The sequence below is a fragment of the Cotesia glomerata genome, linkage group LG2 (assembly GCF_020080835.1).
Source record: "Cotesia glomerata isolate CgM1 linkage group LG2, MPM_Cglom_v2.3, whole genome shotgun sequence".
Taxonomy (NCBI): domain Eukaryota; kingdom Metazoa; phylum Arthropoda; class Insecta; order Hymenoptera; family Braconidae; genus Cotesia; species Cotesia glomerata.
The window spans coordinates 5,533,457-5,558,301 of record NC_058159.1 but is presented as its reverse complement, the minus strand read 5'-3'; the positions used below and the strand labels follow the sequence as shown (position 1 = coordinate 5,558,301).

Here is a 24,845-nt window from a genome sequence, read left to right as displayed (position 1 = left end):
TACTTAATAATAAGCATTGATTACTTAATCAATAAATAAAAAATAAGCAGATGATTCTAGGCATGCTTAGTGTAGGTGTCAATAATTGGGGTGAAGGTATGTCAATAATTAGATCAATCAGTTTTTTAACCTGTCAATAATTCGTGTATCCGGATAATCTATTTAATTATTTGAAATTAATTAATTAATATCAGTGATTATGATTTAAAAAAAGAAATTGATTAGTAAAAATATTACTTGAGACATTACCAGCGATATTGATATTTGATTGCTTAAAAAAAATCAAACATAACTTTGTCTCTAATAGTGTCAATAATTAGGGATTATTTATTTTACCTTATTATTTCTTGATAAAAAAAGAGTTTTTCTATGAAATCTATTGTCTGAGTTTAATTTTGACACTAATAGGCTCAAAAGTTTTAATAAAAATGTCAGCATTGACTTTAATATCCTCGATGCTGACATGCTTGTCTTTGATAAAAACATAATTTCGTATGAGTGTAGCTAGGAGTATTTTCATGCTCATCATTCCGTATTTCCAGCCGATACACCCTCGAGGACCTGCGCTGAAAGGAACGTAAGCAAAAGGATGCCGTAGTGCGACCTGTTCAGCTAAAAATCGATCAGGGTTGAATCTAAGAGGATCCTCCCAGAAATTTGCAGAGCGATGAAGTTTTGATACTGATAAAATGGCAGCAGTGCCTTTTGGTAGTGTGTATCCTCCTCCAATATCTAAATCATCGCTCACTTCTCGGATCAAAACTGGTACTGGAGGAAAAAGTCGCATTGTTTCTTTAATAACTCGGTCTAAATATTTCATTCGGTTGAGATCTTTGATCTCTATTTCCTTTTTGTCGTTTGTCTTGGTACCAAATATCTCCACAAGCTCCTCGTAGCATTTTTCCTAGAAAAAAAAAAAAAAAAATAGCAGACATTAAAAAATTCTTTTAATAATTTAATTATAAATAAAAAAATATTTTTTTTTTTTAACTGCACGGATAGTTTTTCAAATTTTCTGCATGTGGAATTTTTTTTTAATTTTATTAAATAAAAAAAATTTCTGATAACTTTATTTTAATAATTAACATTTGTAAGTATAACACTGAATTTTATGAAAATTAAATTAGCCGACATCTAGAAATTTTAAGAATTTTTTTTCATTGAAAAAATTACTACAAAAAAATTTTTTTTAAACTTTCATTTGTAAAAAACTTAAAAAACTGAAAGTGCAATTTTTAAAAAATATTTTTTTGTTCTCATTTAATTACTGAAAAAAATCAAAAACTTAAAAATGTCGGCTAACTTTAGTGTTATAAATTAAGTTAGTCGACATTTAAAAATTTTTAGAATTTTTTTTTATTGAAAAAATGATTTCAAAAAAATAAAAAAAAATTTTCACTTGTAAAAAACTTCAAAAACTGTAAGTGTAATTTTAAAAAAATATTTTTTTGTTCTAATTTAATTATGAATAAAAAATCAAAAAATTAAAAACGTCGCATAACTTAAGTATTTTTTGAACTTTTTTTACTGTAATTGATTTGTTATAAAATTTTAAAAAATTGACAGCTGTCAGCTAACTTCATTATGATTTTGTAATAAAAATCAATTTAGCAGATATTTAATAAATTTTAGAATTTTTTAAAACAAATAAATCATAGCAGAAAGAATGAAAAAAAAATGCTGACATGTAGAAATTTTAAAAAATTATAAATGCAATTTTTTATAAATAATTTTTCAAAAAAAATTTATACATTAAATAAAATTAGAAAATTATCAAGTGGCTATTAACTTTGATGTTATGATTTTGTAAGTTTATATAATCACAAGTGGAGTTCAAGGATAATTAAAATTTATGATACTGAAGATAGCTGGCAGCTATCTTCAATTTTTTAAACTTTTATAACAAATCAATTGAATGAAGAAACTGAAGTTAAATGACATTAGAAAATTTTTAATAAATTTATAGCAATGAAATTAATGTGAAAAAAATATGACATTAAAGTTGGCAGTCACAACATTTAAAAAATTTATTCCAAAAAATTATTTCTAAAAAATTGCATTTCTAATTTTTTAAAATTTCTACATGTCAATTTTTTTTCCATATTTTTTTCCAAAATTTATATAAAACAAAAATTCTTAAAATCATTAAATATCTGGTAAATTAATTTTCATGGAAAAAATTTAATAAAAACAATCATTTTATAAAAATTAAAAAAAAATTATTAATGGAAATTTTTAAAAGCATTTTTTTTATTATAATTGGTTTGTTACAAAAATTAAAAAAATTAACAGCTGTCAGCTAAATGCAGTATCATAATAAATTAAAATAATAAAAATGCTTTAAGAAAATTCCACTAATGATTTTTTTATTAAACTATTTTTAGTGCTATAAAATTATAAAACAATTATTCAAAACTTAATTGTACATCTGGAAAGTTAGCAAGCATGTAAATAAAAAACGTATTGGCAATTGCAGTTGTATCATTAGCAGCAGTTATCAGAGTAGTGACTTCATCTCTTAGGTCTTCGTTTGTAAGTTTTGATCCTTCGTTTGACATTTCCATTAATAAGTCCAAATAAATTTTTCTTTTAGACCCACCCGTTTGCGTAACATCATCTTCACTATTTTTTATTTCAGAAAATAGTTTTCGTTTTTTTTCGATAACGTTATTTGTATGATTATGCAAAAAATTTATGCAATCTTTGTGGACTTTTGATAATTTTGTTAAGTTGAAAATTATATCAAAGTGCAACCATATTTTCAGCATTCGGTGGGCAAATATTGCTTTAAGTCTTAATAATTAAATTTTTATTATTATTAAATTAAGTTGATCTAAATCTAACTTATTCTGATTTTCGGGTCAGTAATAATTACCTGTTAAGTGCTTGTACATAAGTCGAATCTCTGCTAGTTTGTACATTTACAGATACTCCCATCGCTGTTTCTAAATTTTTAAAATTTTTTAAATTTTCATTTAATTTTTATTTTAGTTTCAATTTTAGCAACATAGTTACCACAAATTATGTTGAGAGTGCAACGTGATATATAAGGAAACAATTCGAATTCATCCTTGTTGATTTGGGATTCCAAAATTTTTACCAAAATATTGGATTGTTCATTCATCACTCCCACGAAGGATTCAAGTATTTTTGGGTGAAAAGCTGGAACTATCAATTTACGACGGATCTTCCATTTGTTTGCTAATAAAATTCATTATTTATTTTTGATTTTTATAAAATACTTTTAAATGATGACACTGGAGTAAGAGAACATCTGATAATTTAAAAAAAAATTAGGAAAACGGTTGACCCTAAAGGCCATCCCTGCAACTTCCCGCTAATTCCGTTAATACCTGGCCGCTTTTTTGAGCTCTTCGAGCTCAAAAGTACAATCTGTGTGTTGTTTTAAGCTCTCCGAGCTCAAAAAGATACCTTTTCTATGCTTTTGAGCTCTTTGAGCTCAAAAGTCTGATAGAAGTTTCATGGAACACTATTTTTTGAATGTTCATACCGCAATAACTTTTGAATGAATGAACCGATTTTTACGCGGTTGGCGGCATTCTACGTAGTTTTTAAGTCTTATAAATCATTTCTAAGTTGCAATTGGTCAAACTAGAAATTTCGGAGTAACTCTGAAAAAACACTTTTTTCGGTTTTCTTTCGTTCACGATATCTCTCGAACGAATCAACCGATTTTGACCAGCTTGGTGGCAATCGACGTGGTTTTATGATGTTAAGAGCTGATTAGTTTTTGGAATCGATCGGTAGAGCTGTTTGAAAGTTATTCCAAAAAATGTCGAAGTTATGTTGAAAAAATCCTTATTTCCAAATATTTCGTCGAGGATATCTCTCGAACTAATCAACCGATTTCCACGTTTTTGGCGGCAATCGACGCGGTTTTTTAACCTCTGAAATTATTCTATATCATCAAAAACGATCCGAGAAGAAATGACGAAGTTATGTGAAAAAAACAGTTTTTTCGGTTTTATTTCGTTCACGCTATCTCTCGAACGAATCAACCGATTTTGACCGAATTAGCGCCGATCGGCGTGGTTTTTTGACGTTAAGAGCTGATTAGTTTTTGAAATTGATCGATCGAGCCGTTTAAAAGATATTCCAAAAAAACCACTTTCAAAAATGATTTTTTTCTAATTTTTTTTGAGATTTTTCAAAATTTCTCAAAATCTATCGGTCCGAATCGGTTCAAATTCTCAGGAAATCTAAGTTCGGCGAAGCCCTTTCGAATGGCACCAACCGCGATGAAATCGGTTCAACCGTTCAAAAGTTATAAGTGATTCACATACTTACACACACACAGACACACATACATACAGACATAGTGACAACCTCGCGGGGATAGTCAGGAAAGCTTCCTGTGACCTTCAAACGTCGAGATCTGATGAAAACTCGATTTTTGCAAAACGGGGTGAAAACAATAACTTCCCGATTTTTGAAAATCTGAGATTTTTAGCGGGAAGTTAAAAATTCATTATTAAAAAAATTTACATTTATAACTTTTTTAAATTTATGCATGAAGAATTCCTTATTAAATTTTTTATCATAATAATTTAATTGTTATAAAAATCTAAAAAATTGTTAGATGTCTGCCAACTTCAGTTTCATTTCAAATATTGTATTTATCCTATAATATTAAAGTTAGCCGACGTTTTTAATTTTTTAATTTTTTTTTCATTTATGAAATTGGAACAAAAAAATATTTTTTAAAAATTGCATTTTAAGTTTTTTACAAATGAAATTTTTTTTGAATAATTTTTTCAATAAAAAAAATTATAACAATTTTTAGATGTCGGCTAACTTAATTTTCATATTTATTGTTAGTGTGCGCTTACCAGGAGCTGTTAATAATCCTGTGCCGATAAAAGGATGTAGAATTTTATATAATCCATCCTTTTCGATAGTTTTTGGACTACGAAAAACTGCCTAAAAAAAAAAAAAAAAAAAAAAAAAAAAAAAACATCAAATTTCGCTTATTTAGACATTAAGGGCCAGTTTTTCGATCCGGGATAAAATTTTATCCAAGATATAATTATTATTGTCAGTATATCTATTAGGGTGGCCCAAAAAAACCGACTATTTTTTTTTTAAGTCTCGAGTGAAAAAATGTTAGTTTTTGATGTTTTAAAAACCCTCTCCAAAAGACAGTTCAAAAAAAAATTTTTAAGAGGTCATTCCAAATTTTTTAAAATTTCAAAAATCGTCAAAAATCGAATTTTTTTTTTTAATTTTTTTTCTCGTTACAGTATAATTATACAGACTAACAAACATTAAGTTTCTGAAAATTTCAGTTCAAAATTTAAATTTTGAAAGGTTGCCCATAATTTTTTTCCATTTATTAGTGCATTAGTTTAGATTTTTCGAGCGACTTTTTACTATTCAAATTAAAATTCTATGCATTTTTTTTTTTAATTAGTACAATAGTCGATAAAAATACACCACGAGATGAACTAAAAATTGAGCACAATATAGAAAAAATAATTTTTTTTAATTTAATAAGGTAAAGTACCCAGTAGTTGAACAGGTTTCAAAGTAAAACTTATTTGACCCTACTTTTAATATATAAAGATGTAATTATTAGTTAAAATCAGTGATTTTCATGAAAATATAAACAATTTTGAATTGATTGAAGTACAAAATAACGCAGATAACTGATTATTTATATTTTGACAACGTTTTAAAATAGACTATGAAAGGAGTAGTAGTTGAACACTCCGGGAGCAGTAGTTGAACTAATAAAATATATGGCAATAGGCACATCAAAAATTTTCAACATTTTATTGAAATATCAAAAGAAAAATAACATATATTATTGAATAATATTAAAAATAATACTGTGAATATTTAATATGTTCATTTAAAAATGAGAAATATTTGTATTTAATTTTTTAATTACATTTTTTATGAATGACAAACCAAATTTTCAATTATAAATCAAAAAAACTCCATTCAAAACGTTCAATAATTTTTAACTACACTAATTTTTAATCATAAAACTTATTTAAATTGCAGTAATTAATATAAATCACAATTCTGATCACTAGTCTATAAACCTATTAAAATTTATAGTGCTGTTAAAATTATACGGCCTCAGCCTGTTCAAGTTTCGGGTACCGCTTTGAAAATTTGGAGGTATAGTTGAACGCTAAAATTTAATATAAAAATTATAGTTTATGTCTTTGCAAAAAATATATGTTATTTACAAAAGACTATTTCATTAGATGGTACAATTTTTTAACTTCCCGCTAAGAAAATTGAAAATTTTCAAAAATCGGGAAGTTATTGGTTTTACCCCGTTTTTCGAAAATCGAGTTTTCATCAGATCTCGACGTTTTGAGGTCCTAGGAAGCTTTCCTGACTATTCCCGCGAGGGTGTCACTATGTCTGTATGTATGTGTGTGTAAGTATGTAAACCTCTTATAACTTTTGAACGGTTGAACCGATTTCATCGCGGTTGGTGCCATTCGAAAGGGCTTCGCCAAACTTAGATTTCCTGTTAATTTTAACCAATTCGGACCGATAGATTTTGAGAAATTTGGAGAAATCTAAAAAAAAGTAGGAAAAAAATTTTTTTCTGAAGTGATTTTTTTGGGATAACTTTTCAACGGCTCAACCGATCGATTTCAAAAACTAATCAGCTCTCAACCTTGAAAAACCACGTCGATCGCCGCCAATACGGTCAAAATCGGTTGATTCATTCGAGAGATATCGTGAACGAAAGAAAACCGAAAAAAGTGTTTTTTCAGAGTTACTCCGAAATTTCTAGTTTGACCAATTGAAACTTAGAAATTATTTATAAGGCTTAAAAAACTACGTAGAATGCCGCCAACCGCGTAAAAATCGGTTCATTCATTCAAAAGTTATTGCGGTATGAACATTCAAAAAATAGTGTTCTATGAAACTTCTATCAGACTTTTGAGCTCAAAAAGCTCAAAAGCATAGAAAAGGTATCTTTTTGAGCTCGGAGAGCTTAAAACAACACACAGATTGTACTTTTGAGCTCGAAGAGCTCAAAAAAGCGGCCAGGTATTAACGGAATTAGCGGGAAGTTGTAGGGATGGCCTTTAGGGTCAACCGTTTTCCTAATTTTTTTACTTAAAATGATGATATACCGTTTTTTTTACTAATTGTTCGGTTTACGATTTAGTACCTTTTTCATGAAAAAAATAGCATCTATCGGCGGTTCTCGACATGTCAACTTTTAAGTTAATAAAAATATAATTGTTTTGATTTATAATTGAAAAAACTTACAGAAATCAATTACTGTATTATTTAATAATTATAATAATCGCATATTACTCATAATAAATTTACGGATTTTGTATTATAACAATTTGAAAAGTCTGTTCAAGTACTAGTCCCATTTTTATAAGTGTTCAAGTACTGGGTACTTTACCTTAATTTTATTTAATCAACTTCCAAGCGTAGGTTCGAATCCCAAGCTGGTCCTAGAAACCAGCTTGGTTGAGATTTGACGTTTGCTGCGTAGGTTGAGATTTTTACAAACCAAAAAAACCCCACCGTACCACTCCCAACAGTTAAAGTCGGCGATATGACTAATTAAAGAAAAAAAAAAAAACATTATGAGCGACCTTTCAAAATTTAAATTTCGAACTGAAACTTTCAGAAACTTATTTTTTTTTGGTCTATAACATTATATCGTAACGAGAAAAAAAAATAAAAAAAAAAGTTCGATTTTCGATAATTTTTGAAATTTAAAAAAATTTGGAGCGACCTCAAAAAATTTTTTTTAAGCTGTCCTTTGGAGAGGGCTCTTAAAATATCAAAAACTAACATTTTTTCACTCGAGACTAAAAAAAAAGTCAGTTTTTTTGGCCCACCCTAATATCTATGTATCTAAAATATATAGATATATTTTAGCATTGAATAAAATTTTATCCCGGATTGAAAAACTGGCCCTAATTATATTTTTACCTGTAAATTGTAATTACAATTTTATTTTTAATTTTTATAGCAAGTAAATTATTAAAAAAAAATTTTTTTTTTAATTTGCACTTGTAATTTTTTTAAATTTCTAGACGTGGAGATTTTAATATTAAAATTTTTTCACAATAATTTATTTGTCATAAAAATCTAAAAAGATGATATTAAATAAAATTGTTACCTTCATTTGATCGGGATCAAATAAAACAACGCACAATTTATTTCCCAGCCAAAATCTGATCGGTGAAAATTCAAATTCATCTAATAAAATGATTCTGCTAATAAATTTGTCGACGCTACCAAAAAAAAGATGAGCATTTCCGATAATTGGTAATACCGGCCAAAGCCCTGGTATTTTATACCCTGCTTTATATAAATCTAATCTATTGTAATGATAAATCATTATTATTACCAGAACAATTATTAGCGCGGTTGCGAATAACGTTGATAATAATGAGTCCATAATTAAATTTATCTAGTTTATTTCGCGATGGTATTATTATAATTACTTTAAATTAATGGAAGTTGTTTTACAGAATATTAATAATATACTGACGAATAAATTTATATAATTTCCTTCTCAAATTTTATATTAATTAAGTTTTATATAAATATTGATTTAAGGTAACCTAATTTTTTGCGAAGAGATAACATTTTCCGCAGTTGAATGAAGATCGATCTTGTCATTAGTTGACCAGATACAATGTAATTTCTTCATTATTGACGTTTTTAAAGATATAAGCTCATCCCTATGTTATACTCATCAAGAGCTTTCATTTGAGTATCCACTTGCATTTTTCATATATTTTATATATTTCATAAATATCATATACATAAGATATATAAAAAAATTCATGTGGGTACTCAAATGAAAGGTCTCGATGAGTATAAAATCAGAACGGGCTTACATTTACGAAAATTTTAATTATTGAGGAATGCTCATTGCATATTTTTAACTAATGATGTTTTTAACTATATAAGCTCATTCCTAAAATTTCTAAATTTAAGACGTGTGTACAGGACAACGTCTCTCGGGTCCGCTAGTATTTTATATATATATATGAATATATGAAAAATATATCAAAATGCATGTGGGTACTCAAATGAAAGCTCTTGATGAGTGTATCATCATGATGAGCTTATATCTTTAAAATTGTCAATATTTAAGAAAATACAGTGCAATTTAACAAAAGTCATTATTTAATAAAGCTAAATTTTAATTTTTTTTTAGTTCACAAATCACGACAGTTACATAATGACTGCAAGATTACTAGTAAAATCTTAATTTTAAAATTGCGGCTTTTTTATTGGTCTCAAGAAAAAATTATAAGAGACTTTTTTTTTATAAAATTAAATTTTCAAGAACTTTTATTTGAAAAAATGATTTATACGACCAAAATTTTGGCCAAAATATTAAAAACTTATCGCCATTAATTATTATTTTGAAATTAAAGCAAAAATTCCGACTCAATCTTCTTATACTTTTGATTGCTCAAAGATAAGAGAATCAATTAAATTAATTATTTAAGTATTTATTCTTCTGATTCAACAGCTGTATAAATTAATTTAATAAATATGCATGAGTTAAACCCACGACGAAAATTTATCAATTACACTTTCAATTGATATTGATAAATAAAAATAAAATTTTTCTATGTAGAGATGTGTTGTCTTCGCTTGATTTTCACGGTGATAGGAGTCATGGTTTTAATAAAGATTTCAGCTTTAACTTCGATGTCTTCAATATTAGCAAGCTTGTCTTTTACGAGTACATAATTTCGTAGAAGAGTAGCCAGGAGAATTTTCATGCTCATCATTGCGTACTTCAAGCCGATGCAGTTGCGAAAGCCACCACTGAAAGGAATATAAGTATACGGATGACGTTTGGCGATTTCTTCAGGCAAAAATCGATCAGGATTGAAGCTAAGAGGATCCTCCCAAAAATCTGCAGAGGGATGAAGTTTTAATGCTGCTACGATTACAGTACTGCCTTTTGGTAGTGTGTATCCTCCTCCTATATCCAAGTCGCCGTTTACTTTCCGGTTTAAAAGCGGCGCAATGGGAAACAGTCGCATTGTTTCTTTAATTACTCTTTCTAGATATTCCATTCGGTTTAAATCTTCAATCTCTATTTCTGTCTCTTCTGTTATTTTGTCACCAAATATTTCTACAAGCTCCTCATAACATTTATTCTACAAACAGAAATATTTTTAAGTTAATTGTCAAAATATGAAATTCAATTACAACCAAAACTATGAAAATTAATTGAGCTGATATTTGATAATTTTTTTAACAAAAAAAAAGGTATTGTTTTAAAAAAATTATACTGAAATTAAAAGACATATTATTATTTTTAAAATTATTTTAACAAACAAATTATAGCAAGAAAATTTTATTTAAAAAATTCCATCTCTAAAAAATGATAAATGCAATTTTTTAAAAATAATTTCATAGACCTGGTTTATTTTTTAAGAAGAATAAAAAAATTTTCAAGTGTCTGCTAATTTCAGCATCATAGAAAAAAAAAAAAAAATCTGACTAAATTTTAGCAAAAAAATTTTATTTAAAAAATTCCATCTTTAAAAGCTCCAAAAAAATTATAAATAAAATTCTCTAGGTCTATTTAACTATTAAAAAAAACTATCAAGTGTCTGCTAATTTCAGTATCACGAAAAAAAAATTGACATTGAAATTTAAAAAAATAAAAAATTAAATTTTTTAAAATTAATTTTTCGCTACTAATTTATTTGATAAATAAAATAAAAAAAATAATCAAGTGATTGTTAATTTCTATGTCAAAAGTTTGACTCAAAACAATAATACTAAAATTGAGAAACCTCTGATAATTTTTAGAAATTTTCTAACTAATAAATTTTAGCAAAAAAATGTTATTTAAAAATTCCATTTTTAAAAACTCCAAAAAAATTATAAATGAAATTCTCTAGGTTTATTTAACTATTAAAAAAAAGTTATCGTGTCTGTTAATTTCAGTATCATGAAAAAAAAATTGACATTGAAATTAAAAAAAAATAAATTTTTTAAAATTAATTTTTCGGTACTAATTTATTTGTTAAATAAAATAAAAAAATGATCAAGTGGCTACTAATTTCTAAGTCATCCAAAACTTACTTGTACTTCTGGAAAATTAGCAAGCATATAAATAGTAAACGTATTGACTGTTGCAGTAGTGTCATTACCAGCGACTACCATAGTATCAACTTCTTCACGGAGTTCTTCGTTGGTTAACTTAGTTCCTTCTTTAGACAATTCCATTAACAAATCAAGAAAAACCTTCCTTTTAAACCCTGACAGCGCAACATCATCTTTTTCATTTATTTTTTCAGACTGCTGTTTAAGTTTTTGTTCAATAATGTCATTTGTGTGCTTATGCAAATACTTTATGCATTCATTTTGTTCCCTTGCTAATTTTGTAAACTTGTAAATTATATCAAAGTGCAACCATATTTTCAGCATTCGAAGGCCAAATATTACCGTTAATCTAGATTAAATTTATTTAGAAAGTTATTATACCTATTTTAATTGATTTAATTCAATTATTCGGTCGTTATTTACCTTTCGATGGCTTTCACGTAAGATGAATCTCTATTTGTTTGTACATTTGATGACACTCCCATTGCTGTTTCTAAAAAATAATGGTAATTTTAATTTTTAACAAATACATTGAAATTAAGTTAGCCGACATTTAAAAATTTTTGTAATTTTTTTTATTGAAAAAATTATTACAAAAAAATTAAAAAAAAATTTTATTTGTAAGAAACATAAAAAAATTTGTGCAATTTTTAAAAAATATTTTTTTGTTTTAATTTAATTAATGAAAATAAATAAAAAAATTAAAAATGTCGGCTAACTTTAGTATTATAATAAAATGAAAATAAAGTTAGCCGACATCTAAAGATTTTTATAATCAAAAAATTATTATTAAAAAAAATTCATTTTTAAAAAACTTAAAAAAATTTTAAGTGCAATTTAAAAAAAATTTTTTTTTGTTTCAATTTAATTAATGAAAAAAAATTAAGAATGTCAGCTAACTTTAGTATTATAATAATTTTGTTTTTTATTTTGTAATTTTACATAAAAATATAATTACCACAAATAATGTCAAGAGTACAACGTGATACATAAGGAAATACACTAAACTCATGGCCGTTAATTTCAGATTCCAAAACTTTTACCAAAATTTTCGACTGTTTATTCATCGTATCGATAAATGATTCTATTATTTTAGGATTAAATGTTGGCATGATCAACCTACGGTGTACTTTCCATTTATTTTCTGAAAAATAAATCAAAGGCTATTTTTATTATTTTCCTGAAATAAATCTGAGGAATTTTTAATTAATTGAAATAATTATAAATGCAAATTTTTAAAAATACTTTTTTTGCTATAAAAATTCCAAAACTTTTAGATGTTTGCTAATTCTATTATCTTATAGACTTACCGGGTGCTGTAATCAATCCTGTACCTAGAAAAGGATGGAAGAATTTGTATAAATCATCTTTCTCAATGGTTTTTTGACTTCGGAGAACTATCTGAAAATGAAGAATTAATTAATATTAATAAATTTCACTTTAAAACTAATACTTTATAAATTATGATACTGAAATTAAGATATCTGATAATTCTTAGAATTTTTTTAACAAATAAATTAAAGCTAGAAAAATTTATTAAAAAATAACTTTTTTAGAAACTTTAAAAAATTATAAATGCAATTTTTTAAAAATATTTTTTTAGACTTCGTTTATTTTTAAAGAATCAAGTCTTTGGTAATTATTAATTATGATGGTGAAATTGAGAGAAATTTTTTAATTTTTTGGATTTTAATAATCATTAAATTATCAAAAAAAATTAGGAAAACGGTTGACTCTAAAGGCCATCCTTGCAACTTCCCACTAATTCCATACCTAAGCGCTCAACATATCACAGATTTTGTTTTTGAGTTCTTCGAGCTCAAAAATATAGTTTTTGTATTCTTTTAAGCTCTCAGAACTCAAAAGTTTGATAGGAGTTTCATAGAACACTATTTTTTGAATTTTCAAACTGCAATAACTTTTGAATGAATCAACGGCATTAAACGCAGTTTTTTGAGTTCTTTGAAGAATCTTAAAGCGCAAACTGGTGAGACTAAAAATTTCAAAGAAATTCTGAAAAAAAAATTTTTTTCAATTTTTTTCGACAACGATAACTCACGAACGAATCATCCGATTTTGACCGGCTTGGCGGCGATCGACGTGGTTTTTTGATGTGAAGAGCTGATTGGTTTTTTGGAATCGATCGGTAAAGCCGTTTAAAAGTTATTCCAAAAAAACCAGATTTGAAATAAATTTTTTTCGTATTTTTTTTCTAGATTTCTCAAAATCTACCCGTCCAAATCCACTCAAATTATATTCAAAATCTAATTTTGGTCAAGCTTTATCAAATGGCGCCAATCGCGATGAAATCGGTCAAGCCGTTCAAAAGTTATGAGAGGTTTACATACATACACAGACACACACATATGGGTGATTCTCTGTAAGGATGTCCTAAATCTGTATAAAATTGTCCGACCAAATTATTTTTGATTTTATTAGAAAAAAAATTAACAAGAGCTACAAAACTATAAGCTTAATGATAATAAATAAACAGCCGAATTAATTTTTGCTTTTTCGATATTTGTGTATGTTTTGCCATATAACATGACAGGGGACTGATTGCCAGGGGACTGATTTTTTTTTATCAAATTGAGAAAAATCAAGCAAACTATTTTAATGCATTCAACTTTTCAAGTTCTCAATTAATGTTTACATTAATTAGAATAATATTAAGACTTATGCATCCAATTTTATAAATAAATTATAAATAAAAATAGCTGCCAGGGGAGTGAGTTTTGAAGTGGCCCAGACACATATTATCAGCACAAACGGTGCTTTGACACTAAATAAAATGGCGATAAAGCGCTAATAGCTCTATGCTTATTAACTCAAGGCTAGTTAGATCCTTATAAACCTTACAAAAGGTAAAATAACACGCTGGATTTTTTTTTTGGCTTTAAACTTCTGGCAGGGGACTGTTCTTAAAATGCCTGGGACAAACTTTGGTTTATTGAATTTAATGAAACAAATTAATTTTCAGTACTTTTTATTTAAGAAGATTGTTAGTTAACTAATTAAGTTTATAAACATTATGGACCAAATTATATATTATGGACGAATAACTTAAAATTTAATCTTAAAGTTTTAATTTTGGGAATGGGACAGCCCAGGGGACTGTCATTTCGGTGGTTTACGAATTTATAGCAAAAAAACCAAAATTTATTTCATTTTAGTTTTCAATGCTCCAAATAGAAATGTTTTTTTACTTTCTTAATAAATTTTTTTTAGTAACAAAATAACAATTTTTCTAATAAAAAAATGCCTGGGACAGCAAAAAACATCCTTACAGAGAATTATACAGACATAGTGACACCCTCGCGGGAATAGTCAGGGAAGCTTCATATGACCTCAAAACGTCGAGATCTGATGAAAACTCAATTTTCGAAAAACGAGGTAAAAATAATAACTTCCCGATTTTTGAAAATTTTCAATTTTTCTTAGCGGAAAGTTAAAAAAATTTCACAGTTAAAAATTAAAAAAAAAAATATTTTTTCTTCACAATTAATCTATCTATACCTATATATAAAAATTTATAGCTTTGCGTTAGTCTCGCTAAAATTCAAAAACGAATGGACCGATTTCAACAATTTTCTTTTTGCTTTGTTAGCTATAGTTCAAGGATGGTTTCGAAAGAAGAAAATTTTTGAAAAACCCGAAAGTTAAGCTAAGGAAATCAACAGATCTAAAATTGTTAATTTAATTGTCTATCTTCTGTATATACACAGTAAAAAATTTTGCGTCAATGCGTCAAAAAATTTTATGTTAAAAATTTTTATGTTAAATATTTAACACTTTTCTGTGTTAATTTAACACAATAAATGTTAAATTTACACATAAAAGTGTTAAGTATTTAACACAAAATTTTTTTACACAATGACGCAAAATTTTTAACTGTATATGTACAAAAAAAAAATTTCATAAATTCAGTAGTCATTTTTTGGGCTCAATTTTTAGGCGATAATGAGAAGCGAGTTTAATTTAATAACTTGACAAAATTCTAAGCGCACTTCATACAGCCACTATTAATTCTTTATAGAAGTAGATTAGAGTTTATAGATTGATAATCGCTGATCGAAAGGTGTAATAAAATAAATTGTAGGTGATACGAAGTTCACCGGGTCAGCTTGTTTATAATAAAAATTTTGAGTATCATAATTAATTTAATTTTCTCAACGGAAAAGCATTAGACCAATTGATTACCTTAATTTGCTCAGGATCAAATAAAATAATACACAATTTGGGGCCAAGCCAAAATCTAATAGGTGAAAATTTGTAATTATCTAATAACATAAGTCTTTTCATAAATTTTTCGGTGCTACCAAAAAAAATATGAGCATTTCCAATAATTGGTAACACCGGCGTAGGTCCTGATATTTTATTCCCAGCTCTATATAAATCCAATCTATTGTAATGATATGTTATTAATTTAATTAGCGCACTTATTAACACGATCACTAATGTAAATGATACTAATAATTCCATTTTACTTGAATGGAATCTAATGAATCAATTATATAATAGTTATTATTAATTAAATTTAATCTCAATGACAGTAAAATGTTAATTGCATACTGATGGATAATTTTATCCCATTTCCCTCATTTCATAACTTTCTGTTCTTATTCAAATTAAAACCAAATATTGGTTGATTGCGATATACTTCAGCATATTTTTATATATTTCAATAAGAATAACATATTCGGCAATCAAACATTGATTATGATAAATTATAATCTTTAATGAAAAGATTTAAGTTTGATGAGTTAATTAATGCATTGCATTTATAATTACATGAATTACAATAATGAGGAAATTTAATTAGTTAGTATATCACTATATTTTATGATTTGCCTTAATAGATACTCTCCTCAATAAATATTTATTCCATCCGCACTATTGATATTTACGTCTATGTGGTTAATATATTTTATATGAATTAATTTAAATTAATAATTGTCCTAAATTATTATTTTATCAATAGTTATTTTTAATTAAAAAAAAAACTTTTTTCTAAAAATTTAAATTGAGTTAATTTTTATTTGATTAGAACTAATCAATAATTTTTCTTCATTAAAATTATGTTTAGTATTCTTCATATAGAAATAAAGTAAATATTATTTTTTTTTTTATTATTATACTGAACAAGTTATGAATGTATATTTTATTTTTAAAAATATTACGAAAATAATGTTATTTTTATAAAATAAAAATATTATTCTTCAATAAATTCCTTCTTTAAATCCATAACAGATAAATTATTTTAATAATTTTAAATACTTTACAAATAATATTTTTTTTATGATATTTTTTTTATTAAAATTATTTTAACACAAGTTTGATAATTAAAAAAATTTTTTTAAAACAAATAAATTATAGACAAAAAAAAAATTGAAGAAATTTAAAAAAATTAAAAATGCATTTTTTTTTTAATAATTTTCTTGGAAAAAATTTCTTTGCTAAATAAAAATTAATTTTAATTTTTTTACAATTATAAAAAATTAAATTTTTAAATATGTTGGTAAATTTTTTTTTCATCACAAATTTATAAATAATAATAAAATAAAATAATTTAAAAAATAGATTTGTAAAGTAAAATTTTAAAAATAAAAAAAAACAAAAGACAACTGACAGACTGTCTACTGAGTGTTAAGTGATTTAACTCGGCACAGTTAGTCACTCGTTATTATACACTCATTAATAATTGTAAAAAAAATTAATCTATTATTTATAATAATAAATATTAATATTTTTTTGAGCATTAATAAATAACAATAATATGCCACGCTGTTTGATGAAGTCGATAGTGAGATATCACAAAGAAAATCGTTATGGAGGTGAGATCTACAGTGATTTTATTGACAGATTTTAAAGTGAATAAATTTTATTTTATGAAAATTAATTTAACAGATATTTAATAATTTTTAAACAAATAAATTTTGGCAAAAAAAATTGACATTTAAAAAATTAAAAATGCAATTTTTTAAAATCATTTTTCAAAACAAATTCATTTGTTATAAAATTAAAAAATTTTCAAGACTGCTAACTTTAATGTCATTTTATTTTTATTTGTTACTTGCAGATAAATTACCTCGATACATTAGTGCGTCGGTGTCAGGGATCTCCAAGAAGAAGTCGAACGTCAAAGAAGCTAAAGGAAGTAACAATATTAATTATTCATCCTTGCCAATTATGACAAGATATTATTTTAATAAAAATAACTTACTGAGTGATCAAGTACCTCTGGGATTAAGATTAAATCTCGTTGAATTTGATGATTATAACAATAATGATTATTCGACTCGTAGAATAAATGAGTTTAACCTGGAAAATAATTATAACTATAGTTTATATCAAAATGAAATTGTTGATAATTATACGGAAAAGAAATCAGAGATCCAGTATGTCAAGAGAGATATTAGTGATAATATTTTTAATAATATAAATCAATTAGATATTACTGGAAAAGAAATTCAGAGTGATGAGGTAAGTATTTTTTGGTTAAGTACATATTGTTTTATGACTGTGAAATTAGCAGACACTTGGTAATTTTTTAATTATTTTTAATAATTAATTATTAGGTCTAGAAAATTGCATTTATGATTTTTTAGAACTTTAAAATAAAATTTTTTATGAAAATTAAGTTGGTCGACATTTAGAAATTTTTGTAATTTATTTTTTTGAAAAATTAATGAAAATTAAGTTAGCCGACATTTAAAAATTTTTAGAATTTTTTTTTATTGAAAAAATGATTACAAAAAAATAAAAAAAAATTTTCACTTGTAAAAAACTTTAAAAACTGTAAGTGCAATTTTTAAAAAATATTTTTTTGTTCTAATTTAATTATTAAAAAAAAAATCAAAAAATTAAAATCGTCGGTAAACTTTAGTGTTATAAAAATTATTATAAAAAAAGTAAAAGAAAAAATTTCACATGTCGAAAATTTTAATAACTATACGAGTAATTTTTTAAAAATATTTTTTTAATTCTAATTTAATTAATAAAAAAAAGTCAAAAATTGTTGAACGTCGGCTAATTTTAGTATCATAATTTTTTTGCTATAATTTATAAGTTACAAAATTTCTAAAAATTATCGGATGTCTCTCAATTCAGTATTATTATTTTGAAATAGAAATTAGCAGTCACTTGATTATTTTTTTATTTTATTTAACAAATAAATTAGTACCGAGAAAATATTTTTAAAAAATTTCATTTTTAATTTATTAAAATTTTTATGTCAGTTTTTTTTGTCATTTTTTTTTATACTGAAATTAGCAGACACTTGCCAATTTTTTTAATTTTTTTTTTTTTAAATAAACCAGGTCTAGAAAATTATTTAAAAAAAATTGTATTTATCATTTTTTAGGGCTTCTAAAGATGAAATTTTTCAAAAAAATTTTCTTGCTCTAATTTATTTGTTAAAAAAATCATCAAATGTCTTTCAATTTTAGTATCATAATTAACACCTTTAATTTTTACTTTTCAGAACAGAAAAAATAGTAAAAAAAACAAGGTCTTGCATTATTGTCCTTACTGTAATAAAAGTTTTGATCGTCCCTGGGTATTAAAAGGACACTTGAGACTTCATACTGGTGAAAGACCTTTCCAGTGTCCTGTTTGTCAAAAATCATTTGCTGACAGGTATACTTATTAATAACTGTTAAATTAATTTTATAATTTACAGTTTACAATTTTTCTTAAATGCTACAATTTTATTGCAAATAAAATTAACCGGCATTCAATTTATACTATCTTACAAAATACAATTATCGACATTTTCTTTTTTTTTATCAAACAACAGTGAAGCACATAATTAAATTTATTGGATTAATCCAATTACTATTCCAGTAGTACAATGTTAGTCATAATATGATTGGTTCTATTCTGAGACAATTCTAATTTAAATAATTTATTTTTACAAAATTTTATTTCGTAGTAGATTATCACATTAGTATCTAAGTTTAATAAAATATAAATTAATTAATTAATTTATTTAGTTAGTATTTAGTATTAAATTTATTTATTTCAAATAGAAATTTTAGTAATTAATTATAAAGAAATATATTTTAATTTGATTGAATTAATTTATTTTACAGATCCAATTTGCGAGCGCATCAAAGAACAAGAAATCATCACGAATGGCAGTGGAAGTGTCAAATTTGCTTGAAAGCATTTTCTCAGCGACGTTATTTAGATCGTCATTGTCCCGAAGCTTGTCGCAAATATCGTTTGTCACAAAAACGCGGAGATTAATATAAAACAATAAAATTAATAATATTTAAATCATAGTGATAACTATTAATAAATTGTAAATTGTTTGTTCTAATAAATACATTTTTTAAAATTTTATCTTCTTTTGGTTAGTACACAGAAAAAAAGGTTCACTTGAGCCAAGAAAATATTTTTCTTCCTAATTATTTTCTTGAGCGAAAAAAAAAATTTTTTTTGACAAGAAATTTTACTTATTTCAACAAAATTAATTCTCTTGCTTTAAGAAATACGTATCTTGATCCAAGAAAATTTATTTAAGTAAAAAAAATCTTGTTTTAAGAAAATTCAGCCTCTTGCTCCAAAAAATTTAGTTCTTGATAGAAGTAAATTTTCTTGTCTTGAGAAAATTTCTCTCTTGCTCCAAAAAATTAAATATCTCGATAGAAGTAAATTTTCATTAATTTTTTTATTGATTAACATGTCAAATGGGAAGATCAAATAATATTGAATCATTTTTTTTCATTCATTATGTGTAATTGTACGCTAGAATAATATAAAATGGGTATCAAATATTCAAGAGGAAAATTTTCTCAAGGTGAGAAAATTTTTTTCTCAGCTGAAGTAGGTGGCGCTGCTTCCCTAAAGTATCTAAAAATCTTGATCAAATATAAAAATTTATTGTATCAAGTATTTATGATAATTTGAATTAAGAAAAAATGACTTGCACCAAGAATATAATTTAAAGAAAAATTTTTACTTCGGCCAACAGAACTTCGGTCTTCCTTGAGGCACCCGAAAATTTTTTTGAGCCAAGAATTTTGTTCTCCAGTCAAGTAATTTTTCTTTCTGTGTATTAAAATTATTTTATAAATTATATCGCTGTCTCTATTTATGTTGTTAAAGATTTCTATAAATTTTTACTTAAATAATATTTTATGACTCAAAAGTATTTGTCCTGCGTTTAATTTTGATAGTTATAGGATTTATAGTTTTTAAAAAAACTTCAGCTTTAATTTCAATATCTTCAATGTTAACATGCTTATCTTTCATGAATATATAATTGCGTAAAAGCGTAGCTAAGAGAATTTTCATGCTCATCATTGCATACTTCAACCCGATACAATTACGAGGACCAGCACTAAAAGGAATATAAGCATACGGATGCCGTTTGGAAACTTGCTCCGGCAAAAATCGATCAGGATTAAAGTAAAGCGGATCATCCCAGATATCTGCAGAGCGATGAAGTTTCCATATTGCTAAAAACACAGTACTGCCTTTTGGTAGAGTATATCCTCCTCCAATATCTAAATCACCGTTTACTTGTCGGATTAAAAGAGGCGCAATTGGAAATAGCCGCATTGTTTCTTTAATTACTCTTCCTAAATATTTCATACGGTCTAAGTCTTCATTTTCTATTTGTCTGCCTCCATTTATTTTGTCACCAAAAATTTCTACAAGCTCTTCGTAACATTTTTCCTACAAATATAAATTTTTTTAAGTTAATTATCAAAAGATAAAATTAAATTATAACCAAAACTATGAAAATTAATTGAGCAGATATTTAATAATTTTTTTTCAACAAAAAAATTATAGTGAAATTGAAAGACTTATGATAATTTTTAGAATTTTTTTAACAAATAAATTAGCAAGAAAATTATTTTAAAAATACCATCTTTAGAGGCTCTAAAAAATTATAAATGCAATTTTTGAAAAAAAAAATTTTCCAGACCTAGATAATTTATTTTTAAAGAAAATTATTAAGTAATTGTAAAGATAATTATTAAAAAAAAATTCATAAAATTGTCAAGTATCTGCTAATTTCAGTATCATAAAAAAAATGAAAAAAAAAAATTGACAGAAATTTTAAATGAAATTTTCCTACAAAAAAAATATTTTTATAATCAACTAATATTTTTGGTATTTAATTTTCATAATTTAGCACTAAAAATTAAAAAATAAAACGCAGTATTTTTCAGTAATTAAAAAATAAAACGCAATATTTTTCAGTAATTAAAAAATAAAAAATTATTAATTAAAAATTTTAATAAGAAAAAAGCCTTACTTGTATTTTTGGAAAAATAGCGAGCATAAGAATAACAAATGAATTAACTGTGGTAGTTGTATCATAGCCAGCAAACATAATATTTTCAACTTCTTCGCGAAATTCCTCGATTGTTAATTTAGTTCCTTCGAGCAACAACTCTGTAAAAGAGTCTAGAAAAGCTTTTCTTTGAAATCCGATTTGTGTAACAGCATCTTCATTCATCTGTTTGGAATACTGTTCAAGTTTCTTCTCTATAATGTCATTTGTATGTTTGTGTAAAGATTTAATACACTCTTTCTGGTCTTTTGCTAATTTTGTTGCATTGAAAATAACGTTAGGATGTAACCATAATTCTATCATCCTTTGATAAAGTATTTTCATTATTCTAAACAAAAATAATTAATTTAATTATTACTTAATTAATTAATTTAATTACTTTATGATTTATAAGATTTTATTTAGAGTTAATATCCACTTACTTTTCAAAAGCTGCTGGATAAGCTGAATTTTTTTTTATTTGTTCATTCGAAGGAACTCCCATTACCGTTTCTACAAAAAATTTTTTTTATTAAGTCAATTTAACTTGAGAATTATTTTTAATAAAGTAATTACCGCAAACAATATCAATTGTACAAAGTGATATGTAATTAAATATGTCAAATTCATCTTTATCGATTTCAGGTTCCATAATTTTTACCAATATTTCACATTGTTTATTCATTGCATCAATAAATTTTTCTAGTACTCTGCGATTAAATGTCGACATTATTAACTGCGATGTACTTTCCATTTGTTTGCTGTAATAAAAATTATTTATTTATTATTAATCAAAGTTGTAATAAAATTAAAATGATCTATTAACATTAATTTTTTTTTTCTTTCTTTTCTTCAAAAAAAAAAAAAAAAGGGCTTATAACTATAAAAATTTTTTATGATGAACAGATATATATATATATATATATATATATATATATATATATATATATATATTTTCTAAATGAAAATTTATTTTATTTTATTTTATTTATATAATATTCCCAATGCAACATTAAACTGTGTACCTCCTTGCCACAACCATATTTCTAAGTATTTAATGCAATAAACTAATAATAAAAAAATAATACTAATAAATTAACATTAATTAATTATAAAAATTATGAAAAAAAAAATTAATTAAAAAAAATATTTTTAAAATAGAAATTTTTTTTTTTAATTATTTATCATGAGCCTGAAAGTTTGTAAATTGTCAGGTGTCTGTTAATTTCAGTAACACAAATTTATTCATCATGAATTTATTCATTATTGCATGAAGTAAATTCATTATACTGTTTATAAACTTATACAAATGTTAAAGCTAGAGTATCAAACTCAGTGTGCTAGAGAAGTTGCAATAACTTAATAAGTTGTACAAGGATTATATATTGTAATATTTGCTGTTTACTTTCGCACACCCACGGCTCATGCTTACCGGGTGCTGCAATTAATCCCGTGCCAAGCCAAGGCAAGAAGAACCTCAGCAACTCATCCCTTTCAATGGTTTTTGGGCTGTGAAGAACTATCTGAAATATAACAACAAGTAATAGTATTAAACGGTTCTTCAAACATTAATTAAAATAAATTATCTTCATGCTCCATGTTGGATATTACTTTTTTTTTATAGATAAAATTACATGATAATATATAAATTTCAGTATTATTAATTATCTACACTTTAATTTTTGCGTTTTACTGAATGATAATTAATGTAGTATAAATTTAATAATTTTAAAAATTTTATAACAAATAAATTATGGCAAAAAAAATATTTTTATTATTTTAAAAAATAATAAATGCAATTTTTTAAAAATAATTTTTTTGTTAAATAAAATTAAAAAATTGTAAAGTGGTTGCTAATTTTAATGTAATTTTTACTAGATGTAATTTAATGCGCTACGCTTAATTTTGAGATTTTATAGAGTAAAGTTATAATAAATAAGAAGATAAAAAAAAATGTTGCAAAATCACCTTCATCTGTTCGGGATCAAATAAAATAATACACAATTTGTGACCAAGCCAAGCGCGTACCGGCGATACTTTGAATTTTTCCAACAATAAAATAATTTTTCTAAAAACATTTTTGGTTTCACCAAAAAGAAGATGAGCATTTATAATAATCGGTAACACTGGCTCAAGCCCTGGTATTTTACTACCGGCTCTGTATAAATCCAATCTTCTGTAATGATATATTATCAATTTGATGAAAGCAGTCATCAATATCGTCGATAAATCCATTATATTACTCAATTTATTTTACAATCAATTTTGGATTTTTTTTGTGAATAAATATTTATGCAGTGAAAATTTTTGGCACTTTTTTTAATTTTATAACGATTGAAAAAAATCTTCCTTATTTTTCTAAATAAATATTTGAGATGGTATTTATAAATAGTATCTCAGTTTAAGTGAAGAATATTTTCAGTAATTGCTACCACTTTGAATATGTTGTTGTTTCGTAATATTTCAATATTTTAAATCAAATATTTATATTTCACTTGAAAATATTTTCTCATCTTTCAATTAAAAAAAAAAAAAAAAACACTTTTTTTATTTTTTCAATTTTTTTTAATGCATCAAGAAATTTAAAACCAATTTAAATATTTTTCTTTAAAAAACAATCTGCTGATAGAATTCTCAAGTGTATAAAATGAAAGAAATCATCATGAATATCAATATTGGTAATTATTAAAGTTAATCTATAAATCTATATAAATAATAAAATTATCTTCATTTGAAATCGTTTTTTAACTCGCTCTAGATTGCAGTTATTTTTTTTTTATCACACAACAAATACCCGAAAATCTTTTTTGTTCTTATATGAATTTAATTATTGCGCGAAATCATAATTTCTTCTTGATTATCATTTTACTTTCTCATTCATAATTTAAAATTAGACGTCTGCTAGCTATCTTCATTACAATATAATATTTATGTAATTTTTATCGAAGCTTTTAAGATAACATTTATTACGAGTAATTTACGACTTTTCTTATTAAATACTTAAATTAATAAAATATGAAAAAATTTTCCATAACAGGACATAAAGATGCTGAAGTTAGTTGACAGCTGTCAATTTTTTTAATTCTTATAACGCTATAACAAATAAATTTCAATAATAAAAAATTTGTTCCAAAAAATTGCATTTTTAATTATGAAACTAAAATTAGCTGACAGTGAAAAAATTTAATTTTTTTTTTATTAATTAAATAGCAATAAAAAAATATTTTTAAAAAATATTTCACGTATAGTTTTTCAAATTTTTTGCATGTGGAATTTTTTCTTTTAATTTTTTTGTAATAATTCTATTAATAAAAAAATTCTGAAAATAATCAGCTGTCTGCTAATTTTATTTCCATTTTTAATTTATTTAAATTTTTACATGTCAATTTTTTTACTCATTTTTTTTGACATAACTTATTTATTAAAAAAATTCTTAAAATTATCAAAT

At 24.8% G+C, this 24,845-nt stretch overlaps 4 protein-coding genes across 4 annotated transcripts; 1 reads left to right on the top strand and 3 right to left on the bottom strand.

The window, feature by feature from the left end:
* Nucleotides 1-314: 314 nt before the first annotated feature.
* LOC123259234 (cytochrome P450 4V2-like) lies at nucleotides 315-8,493 on the bottom strand. The gene is made up of 6 exons (XM_044719574.1): nucleotides 8,141-8,493; nucleotides 4,851-4,941; nucleotides 3,016-3,201; nucleotides 2,876-2,945; nucleotides 2,421-2,793; nucleotides 315-904 (listed from the first exon to the last, which is right to left on the bottom strand). Exons 1-6 carry the CDS (start codon nucleotides 8,420-8,422, stop codon nucleotides 377-379), a joined length of 1,530 nt encoding a protein of 509 aa, XP_044575509.1. The 5' UTR covers nucleotides 8,423-8,493; the 3' UTR covers nucleotides 315-376.
* A 920-nt stretch (nucleotides 8,494-9,413) lies between these two features.
* LOC123259233 (cytochrome P450 4C1-like) lies at nucleotides 9,414-15,666 on the bottom strand. The gene is made up of 6 exons (XM_044719573.1): nucleotides 15,310-15,666; nucleotides 12,420-12,510; nucleotides 12,068-12,253; nucleotides 11,533-11,602; nucleotides 11,089-11,458; nucleotides 9,414-10,151 (listed from the first exon to the last, which is right to left on the bottom strand). The coding sequence occupies exons 1-6, from the start codon at nucleotides 15,589-15,591 to the stop codon at nucleotides 9,612-9,614; spliced, it is 1,539 nt and encodes a 512-aa protein (XP_044575508.1). The 5' UTR covers nucleotides 15,592-15,666; the 3' UTR covers nucleotides 9,414-9,611.
* Nucleotides 15,667-16,786: 1,120 nt separating this feature from the next.
* LOC123259235 (histone-lysine N-methyltransferase MECOM-like) lies at nucleotides 16,787-19,458 on the top strand. The gene is made up of 4 exons (XM_044719575.1): nucleotides 16,787-16,943; nucleotides 17,189-17,592; nucleotides 18,593-18,747; nucleotides 19,203-19,458. The coding sequence occupies exons 1-4, from the start codon at nucleotides 16,886-16,888 to the stop codon at nucleotides 19,357-19,359; spliced, it is 774 nt and encodes a 257-aa protein (XP_044575510.1). The 5' UTR covers nucleotides 16,787-16,885; the 3' UTR covers nucleotides 19,360-19,458.
* Nucleotides 19,459-20,125: 667 nt separating this feature from the next.
* Nucleotides 20,126-23,395, bottom strand: LOC123259602 (cytochrome P450 4C1-like). The gene is made up of 6 exons (XM_044720196.1): nucleotides 23,366-23,395; nucleotides 22,830-22,920; nucleotides 21,974-22,158; nucleotides 21,841-21,910; nucleotides 21,380-21,746; nucleotides 20,126-20,793 (listed from the first exon to the last, which is right to left on the bottom strand). Exons 3-6 carry the CDS (start codon nucleotides 22,149-22,151, stop codon nucleotides 20,251-20,253), a joined length of 1,158 nt encoding a protein of 385 aa, XP_044576131.1. The 5' UTR covers nucleotides 22,152-22,158; nucleotides 22,830-22,920; nucleotides 23,366-23,395; the 3' UTR covers nucleotides 20,126-20,250.
* Nucleotides 23,396-24,845: the final 1,450 nt, after the last annotated feature.